General features: G+C 38.0%; 1 protein-coding gene across 1 annotated transcript; it reads left to right on the top strand.

Moving 5' to 3' along the window:
• The first annotated feature begins 3,033 nt into the window (after positions 1-3,033).
• LOC143538970 (uncharacterized) lies at positions 3,034-4,483 on the top strand. Its single transcript, XM_077032407.1, has 2 exons — positions 3,034-3,994; positions 4,231-4,483. Exons 1-2 carry the CDS (start codon positions 3,034-3,036, stop codon positions 4,275-4,277), a joined length of 1,008 nt encoding a protein of 335 aa, XP_076888522.1. The 3' UTR covers positions 4,278-4,483.
• The last annotated feature ends 5,543 nt before the right edge of the window (positions 4,484-10,026 follow it).

Here is a 10,026-nt window from a genome sequence, read left to right as displayed (position 1 = left end):
TTTGGTATTTTTGACATATTTAGTGTTTTAATAGTGTTTAAAAATAGATAAATAAATGTAAATATAAAAAAAATAAATCTGGAAAATTTTTATAAAATTTATTACTGTCAAATAAGTTTTGTGCAAAATTTCAAGACCCGAGACTAAACGGGTAATTATTTGTGCTAAAAAGAACATAAAAACAAATTTTTAAAGCTTAAAACGTGTAAACCGGCAAAACTCGCATAAGCGAGCTGACTGGTATATAAAAACCTAAAAATAGACCATTTTCATAATACTAAGTAAATTAAATAAAAGTAAATCATCCGAAAATAATTCGGATGATTTGGGTAATTTCACCCGATTTTACTGTTTCCGGCACCTAAATGACGGAAAACGGGCCCCGCGGCCAAACGGGGTGTCCAAACCGAGCTCTAATTTCATCACTTTAACTAAAATAACAGTCAAACACCATTTTTGGGTCGGTTGTGAACAAACTCATTTTTGAAACTAAAAACGGATAACCGTGCTAGGCACGCAAATCAAGGAAAACATAAAAATGATAATTTTGACCGTCAGACTCTAAGTAATGTCACAATCTGGGTCCTTAGAAGTGTCACGGGATTAACATTGTCCCCGGATCGAGTACAGTAATGGGTTAACAATGTCCCCCAGATGTACCGATTGACACGTATTTAATTTATGGGAATTATATAGTAACGACTAGATATTATATTACAGATCCAGGCTTATAGCAGTTCATTGTATCACGTCCCGACTCACAGAAAGGTGAGTTTTCACGAGCCCCTTTTACTGAACTGTTTTAAGTATTTTCCCGGGGCGGAAAGCATGTCTTTATTAAAGTATTTAAGTACATACCGATCGTATGGAAACACTTGTATATTTATATATATATGGTTTGATGCACAGAATATATAAATTGTTCATTGTGTGGGATTGTTCTGGGGTAACATAGTTCCCAGAGGTTATTATTGTTCTAGGGTAACTTAGTTCCCAGAGGTTATTATTGTTCTGGGGTAACTTAGTTCCCAGAGGTTATTATTGTTCTGGGGTAACATAGTTCCCAGAGGTTATTATTGTTCTGGGGTAACATAGTTCCCGGAGGTTATTATTGTTCTGGGGTAACTTAGTTCCCGGAGGTTATTATTGTTCTGGGGTAACTTAGTTCCCGGAGGTTATTATTGTTCTGGGGTAACTTAGTTCCCAGAAGTTATAAATGTTCTGGGGAAACATAATTCCCAGCATAATTACATTGCTAATAAATGATTATTAAAATGATCTGTCAGTGTTTATTTAAATTAGTGAAACTCACCAATTATTCGTAGTTGACCCGTTTTCTTTACATGTTTTCTAGGTATGCCCAAGTTGGAATGATTGATATGTGCTTAATGATCTGTGCTACTTGTTGGAAGCTTGCTGATCTATGTTTTGTAATGAATATATTAACGTCTTATCGGTAAAACTTGTGTGTAACATCTAGACAGTAACGAAACTAGCAACAATGTAATATGATATAAATTAATGTAGTGGTATTTTCTTTATAAGCAATGCTGTTGATATCAGATGTGTCTGTTGCATCCCGTGTACGTTTCCGCTGCGGTTACGGGGTGTTACACAATCACTGAACTCATCTTTGGATGATGATATCTTGGGTTTAATTGTATTTAAAGCAGATCTTCAAGACCCAGATGGTAAGTTAACCTCATGGAATAGAATGAAGATGATGACAGAGGATTTGGGAGTGATAAATTTGCAGGTGTAGACTTGCAGGTGTAGACGAAAAGACCAATATGCCCTCACATGCCCCACAAGTGAGTGTATTTAACTGCGTTTTTCTAACCCAGTTAGCTTAAAGGACATAACGTGTAGGAAAAAAATGTTTAAATGACACCGCGTGCAAAGAAACTAAAAAAAGGACACGAACCGTAATTCGGCTTTTTTTAAAGGACAAAATTTGTAATTCTGTAAAAAAAAAATTCACCTCGTTATTTGGAGCTATCAAAAATAGTTATTGATGTTGAGAATAGGGGTGTACATGGACCGGACCGAACCGAACCGGACGAGAGCATGTCTGTTTCCGTCCGTTAAGCTTTTGACGGACAAACGGACGGTTCACGAACACTCTACCGAACGAAAATTCATGTCCGTGTCCGTCCATTAAGAAATTGAGTTTGTCCGTGTCCGTCCATGTCCGTCCGTTAATATTTTAAACGGACGTTAACGGACAATAATGAGCAAACAGACACTAATGGACATTAATGGACAAACAAACATGTGAACATTAATGGACAACGAACACTAATGGACAAATATAAACGGTTACATATTAACACCAAGCATATATCTAAACAACTTCACATACAAATTAGGAATTACACCATATAACATTCAAATATACTTAACACTTAATATATTAACATAAAGTGGATCACTATAATATAATAGACATCAAACATGTGTAGTAATATAAAAGTGTTATTAATAACACTAGAAATTCCGCAGTTAAATTACAATGCTGGATAGATATAAACACTAACGATACCTGTCGGACATTACCGGACGTAATCGGACGAACGTTACCGGACGTTCACGAACACTATCGAACGGACTTGGCCCTTGTCCGTGTTCGTCCGTTAAGCTTCCCGAACGAAATTTTTGTGTCCATGTCCGGTTCGTTTATTAAACGGACGAACATAAACGAACTTTTTGCCAAACGGACGCTCCGGACGTCCGGTTCGCTTACAGCCCTAGTTGAAAATATACTAGGACTATGTTTTATCACTAATTTATATGATGAAATACTTTTTGTTGGTTGTCCAAACTAAATGACTCATAATTCATTAGAAACAAATGTTGGTTGTATCAACCGATAATATCTCTCGATATTATTGGTATATATTTATATTTATGTAATTAATGTATATAATTTGTGATCCTCAATTAGTTAGAATTGATAGGCTATACCGTAAATAGTTCCTTATTATATAAGTTGTATTATTCTTGTTAATCAACACAGACAATAAATCATTTTTCATGGTATCATGGAAGAAAATTGACGCGGTCGTCTTACAATGGATTTATGGAACCCTCGACAAAGATCTTGTTCAGGTTCTGGAAGATGAATCGACTGCTCGTGAAGCTTGGCAACGGGTCCAGAACCTGTTCTTGAATTACAAAGGTCCTCGAGCAGCATTTCTTCAACACGAACTCACAAACTTGACCCTCGCCTCTATGCCAAACCTTGAAGCCTACTGTCAACGTGTTCGTGAACTTGCCGATCAACTTACGGCTGTCGATTGCCCCATTAACAACACCCAACGGATCATCCATCTTGTTCGCGGCCTACCCCGTGAATACGATGCGACTGCATCACTTCTGAATCAAAACCTCCCACCTTGGGAGGAGGCTGTTGAACGCCTTCAATCGGAGTCACGCCGCATTGCCGCGCGTGACATGCTTTCTTCCACCCCTATTGTTGCTGCCACTGTCACGAACCCACCAGACAAGAACCGTGGAAACCAGCCCCCATACCATCGCGAACAACCGAACGGCCGCCCTAACTATCGGCAGTCGCAATCTCGCCGAGATTTCACCAAGACAGGCCGCTCAAACACCCGTTCCCTAGGACAGCTACCATCGCGATATTATCCTAATCAGTTTCCAAACGGTTTTGCGGCTCAGACTTCAGCTATGCCTCCTTACTGGGCTCATCCACAATCATATGCTCCTTATTGGACCCCACCCCCTTGTCCCTATCCCACACAGACTTGGGCTCAACCCTTGGATCCAAGACATGCACCTCGGTCCATTAACAACCCAGCAACAACATCCCAGTCTCAACACTCATCGGCACAGGCACATCTAGCCGAAGTTAACCCACTTGAACCCACTCAATTGGCTAATGCGGTTCATGCACTTTCTGTCGGCTCGGGTGATGGCGATGATCAGTGGCATCTTGATACGGGCTCAACTTCTCACGTCACTTATGACCCAGGTAAACTAAATACTTTTTCTCCGTATTCACCACTATCGTCAATATTTGTAGGTGATGGCAATTGCCTACCAGTTTTGGGTTCGGGATCAACCGGTATTCCAACATTCTCTAAACCCTTACACCTTAAATCGGTCCTTTATAATCCAAATTTTATTAAAAATCTTATTTCTGTACGTAAGTTCAATATCGATAATTGGACTTCCATCGAATTTGACCCTTTTGGCTTCTCTGTGAAGGATTTCAAGGATGGCACGATCCTGAGTCGTCACAACAGTGCGAGTGATCTTTACCCGCTCACCCCCAACGCTTCCGCCACCGCTTGTTTTGCTTCAACTCAAGTTTCTCCTTTTTGGCATGATCGACTTGGACATCCAGGTCAACCCGTCATGGAGTTTCTTCGTTCAAAGCATTTTATTTCTTCTAATAAAATAAAGTCACCTTTGATTTGTCAATCGTGTCAATTGTCTAAGCATAAACGTTTACCGTTTTCAGATTGACTGTGATGAGACATTTAGCCCCGTAGTAAAACCTACTACCATTCGCACTGTTCTCAGTCTAGCAGTATCAAAGGCTTGGCCCATCCATCAACTAGACGTTAAAAATGCCTTTTTACATGGGCACTTACAAGAGACAGTTTATATGTTTCAGCCACCAGGGTTCACATCTTCCTCACATCCGAAGTTTGTTTGTAAGCTGAACAAGTCTCTTTATGGTTTAAAACAAGCCCCACGGGCTTGGTATCAACGATTTGCAGGGTATATCTCCAAATGCGGTTTCAAAAGCAGTATTTGTGACACTTCACTGTTTATATATAAAAAGGGAGATCAAATGGCATACCTACTCCTCTATGTTGATGACATAATCCTCACCGCCTCCAGCAACTCTCTACTGCAAAGCATCATCAACGCTTTATTTGCCGAATTTAAAACGACAGACCTCGGCACGTTAAACCATTTCCTTGGTATTGCTGTCCAAAAACAAAAGGGAGGCCTATTTTTATCCTAATCCTCATATGCGGCCGACATTTTATCACGTGCAAACATGTCCACCTGTAAACCGGCTAGTACCCCGGTAGAAGTTGGTAATAAGCTTAGTACCATTCACGGCGCTCCCTATCCCGACAGCTCTTTATATCGTAGCCTGGTCGGTGCACTACAGTACCTAACAATTTCCCGGCCAGACATATCATATGCGGTCCAACAGGTTTGTCTCTTCATGCATGCACCGCGAGAACCGCACTTTCAACAACTCAAGAGGATCCTTCGGTATATCAAAGGTACATTATCACATGGTTTGCTTATCACCCCTTCCTCGTCCACGAAATTGACTGCTTATTCAGATACGGATTGGGGTGGGTGCCCCGACACTCGTCGGTCCACCTCTGGTTATTGTGTATACATGGGCGACAACCTAATCTCTTGGTCCTCGAAACGCCAACCTACAGTATCACGATCTAGTGCCGAAGCTAAATATCGTGGCGTCGCAAACACCGTAGCCGAAGTTAGCTGGATTCGTAACCTCATGCTCGAACTTTGCATACCGGTAAGACAAGCCACCATCATCTATTGTGGCAACATATCTGCAGTTTTCTTGGCAGAAAATCCAGTGCAACATCAACGTACTAAACACGTCGAACTGGATATACACTTCGTTCGAGAGAAAGTCCGCCTCGGCACCGTTAAAGTTCTTCACATTCCAGCCGACTATCAATACGCGGATATATTCACCAAAGGGATACCTAAACACTTATTTCAACGTTTTCGATCCAGTTTATGCCTCCACTCACCTACGGCTTCAACTGCGGGGGACTATTAACCGATAATATCTCTTGATATTATTGGTATATATTTATGCAATTAATGTATATAATTTGTGATCCTCAATTAGTTAGAATTGATAGGCTATACCGTAAATAGTTCCTTAATTTCCTCTTGCCTTGTATTATATAAGTTGTATTATTCTTGTTAATCAACACAGACAATAAATCATTTTACAGGTTGTGATACGGGAAACACAATGGAAATACTCAGTTTGGCATCCTTCAAGTCAAATTTACTCTCCATAGACTACAAGAATTTCACAATGAAAACACACAAAACGACACAAGGAAGATACAAGACTAAGTAATCTAGCTAGTTGTGCGAATCTTGTAGGAAGGAATTTCTAGAAACAAGGTTTATTATTTGTGGAATCTTTGTTGTGGAGAAGCATCCATGCCAAGCCTTCATTGAAATTGGCGTAGAACTCATAAGGTATCTTTTATACCTAGGTAACTCCTACAAATCTAACTCTTGTCATAGTCTGGTACTATTTAAACCCACTCTACTAGTGCTAAATAATTAACACTAAAATCTCATAAGCATAGCATATTCTGGCAGACATCTGAACTCACAAAGACAATGGCCTCTCTAACAGCACGGATGATTCAACATTGTATTTTTGAAGAAAGCCTGTCAATGTCTGAAATTGACAAACAACGAAGGCCATATCATAAAAATTGCAGTTGTGCGTTGCATAGGCCAATCGACAAAACGCCAAAAACATGTTTCCACCATTCCAGAATTTCATACACAAAAAAACCATTGTCCAACAAACCTTCATTGTCCACAACCACTCTCTCATACACACCAAAACATCAAGCTATAGTTACTAGCCAGGTAGAAGTATACATGAGGCCTATAACGCAACAATAGAGATGAATATAAAAGCATGTGATTACAGCTTATACTCTTTAGAAGAAATGGCACTTGCAGTTGAGGAAATTCCTTTAATCGGAATGGAATTGGCAACACTAAAGATTCAACTATTGACGCTAATAGAAGGAAATTCAAGTTCAATTAATTGTTATCGTATCTTACCTGCATGCATTATCGAAGACTTTGATCGGTAAGCAGTATTGTTCAGTGCTTGCGCATCATATCTCAGTTGTCCAACTTATGACACATTAGATGTGCTCTGTCTAAAGTAGAACCCCACTTGAAAAATCAAGAAATAAGCATGTCCCATGCTGTTGTAATAGAAGGAAGTCATGGCAGCTAATATGAAAGGCTAGCCATAAGCAATAATTAAGAGAGAATTATGGGGGAACGATCTCTCTAATCTGCTATTTCTCGTTTAATTATTCTGCATAGATGATATTCTATCATTTGTTTATGTTTTTTTTCTTTGTTCTTTAAAAAAACAGTCAATATTGAGCTCGACAGGTGGTTTCAAATTTTACAAAAGCCAACTATCGAGTCCCTTAATTCATATATTTGAGTAAAAAATTTTCTAGCCACCCTTGGAAGGCGCATTAAAATTCAAAATGTAATTAGCATGACACATATATGTAAATATAGAATAGGTAGTGCTCACACAAAAGACTTACTCTCTGAAATGACCATAAAGGTTTCGCGATGAAAAAAAAAAAAACTAAACGACGTCACATGGAAGATACATAACTGGAGCTAGCTAATTGTTCGAAATCCTAAAAACAAGATTATTTATTTATGGTATCTTTGTGTGGAGAAGGATCCATATCAGACCTTCAAATGTTAGTTATACGTACGGGAGAAACAATGCAAGTATTTATTTATAATATCCAAAAGCAAAGCATCCGTTCAGGGAAGAAACAAAACTACAGAAGCTACTTCAAGGAAGAAACAAAACTAAGTAATCTCGTTATGCGAATCTTATAGGAAAGAATTTTTCTAAACACTATTTATTTGTTACATGTGGATCTTCGTGATTTAAGAGAATTAAGGGGGTGTTTGAGAATCCTTAATTTACCTTCTTATAACTTTCAATAATCAATAAGTTAATAAGTTACAAAAGTGTAACTTATGAAACTTTTCTTCTCACAGTATAAGCAATCCCAAACATCTTATTACTTTTCAAAAAGTTAATAGTAATAAGTTAATGAAAATAAGCAATCCCAAACACCCCCTAAGCACCATACCAAAATTTTCCTTGAATTTGGTGGTAGAACTCAAATAGTATTATTTTTCTTCTTCTACCTTGATCGAGCTTCAAACTATCCTTATGGAAATCCAGTCAAACTTTCTTCCCCTAAACTACAAAGTTTCACAACGAACGTCACTATGATGTCACCTAAAGTGCTATATTCTCAAGGAAGAAACAAAACTGAGTAACCTAGTTGTGCGAATCTTGTAGGAAGAAATAAACAAAACTAATGGTTATTAGTTAAGGTATCTTCATTGTGGAGAAACATCATGCGAAACCTTCCTTGAAAATGACAAAGAACTAATTTGGTATCTTTTTGAACCTTCATTGAAATTGGCGTTGAAATTATATGGTATCTTTTCTACCTTGTTAACTCCTGGAAATCTAACTCCATTATCAAAGTCTGGTACTAGTAGGGTTTCAAATTAAACCGACAATTACAACTCCCAAACATTCATGCTAACGTACATTACCATAGCATATTTTGGCATGCAGCGACACTCCAAAAGACAATGGCCTTTGTAAAAGCTCATATGATTCAACATTGTCTTTTTAAAGAAATTTTATTACTCTCAGGAGTTGAAAAACAACGGAGGCCATATCATAAAAACTGCTGATGTGTGTTGCATAGACCGAAAGATGAAAGCTAAAAGCTTGTATCCACGATACCAGAATTTCATAAAAAAATCACCACCACCACCATTGCCCAGAAAATGTACATTGGCCACAAGCAGTCTCTCACACTCGTCCAAACATCAAGTCAAAGTTACAAACGAGGTCAAAAGACACATGAGGCCTTTAACACAACAATAAATAGATAAAAGCATGTGATTGCAATTTATACTGCTTGGAAGGAATGGCAATATAGTTGAGGAGATTCCCTCGGATCGGAATTGGTAATACTTCAAGAACTGCACCAGACATCTGGAGTCAGTTCGGGCTACACGTAAACACTAAAGATCCCATTATTGATGGGAATAAAAGGCAACTTAAGTTCAATTCTTAGTTATTGTTGATATGTATTATGGACGTCTTTGATTGGCAAGTAGCAAAGTTCAATGCTTTCACATTTTGTTGCGTCCTGTCTGAACTCGAACTCGACTTCAAAAAATCTGGAAACAAGTATGTGCCACACTCTTATAATATAAGTCATGACAAAATCTCTATCTATATCTACAAGTGTAAACCATCCAAGGATTATGCTATTCATTTAACTAAAACATGATATATGGTCCACGATTCATTTGGCCTAAGTGTAATGCCCCGGGCCCGGGTTTCTAATATGGTGTTGGATTTACTCATAAACACAGTCTAAATATCATAGTGAATTAAAATTTTTCACGAAATAATAAAACATCAACTATTCATTACATAAGTCTTAAATCTAAACAAGCATTCAAAAATGTCTTTTAAGTTCATGATCACAAAACATCATAACTTCGAATCTTCATATGCCAGCTTCTTTAGTCTTATGTCATGCGTGCTTTTCAAGCCACCTGCTTCATTCTATTTGCATGCGTGCATACTAAAAGTTAGCTACGCTGAGTGAGTTCTAGTTAATCATGCAACATACATTGCATTCACATACTTACATATACGCATCGGAAGATACATAGTACATACTTAACCTGCATGTCTTTCTTTCATACGTTCATACTTTTATACTTCCATACTTTCATATTTCATACTTTATTATTTTCTTATTTTAATACTTACTAATACATACATAACTATCTCTACGATTTAAAGAGCATTTTGCCCTACTTACTCGAATATTATTTTGGGTCCGGTCCCAACATACCTCAGATATTATTTGCCTTTGGTCCCTTTTTCATTATAACGAATCGCATCGCATCACAGTGCATCAGTGTTCATTTCAATTTGAGTTGAGGTCATTTTCCTATTTCTATCAATTCCTTCAACCAAGTTCATTACTTTTTGGTTTCTTATCGTCCGATTTATTGCCCTACAAAGTTTCGTGTCATACCGAATTCGTTTACCCATACTTTTCATGGATCTAATCCTATCCTTTCAACCCAAAACGAACTCATCATATTGTTTTATTAGTAGAGTTTGCATTTTTCCTACTT

This window comes from Bidens hawaiensis, unplaced genomic scaffold (assembly GCF_021521415.1).
Source record: "Bidens hawaiensis isolate Kalapana, Puna unplaced genomic scaffold, B.hawaiensis_p1.1 tig00011787_1, whole genome shotgun sequence".
Taxonomy (NCBI): domain Eukaryota; kingdom Viridiplantae; phylum Streptophyta; class Magnoliopsida; order Asterales; family Asteraceae; genus Bidens; species Bidens hawaiensis.
This window is presented reverse-complemented; position numbering and strand designations above follow the sequence as displayed.

Bases quoted from the DNA above. Each gene is read 5' to 3' on its own strand.
- LOC143538970 (XM_077032407.1), top strand. From the start codon at position 3,034: ATGGTATCATGGAAGAAAATTGACGCGGTCGTCTTACAATGGATTTAT. The intron at 3,995-4,230 runs GTAAACTAAATA...TTCTCTGTGAAG, and splicing joins TCACGTCACTTATGACCCAG to GATTTCAAGGATGGCACGAT.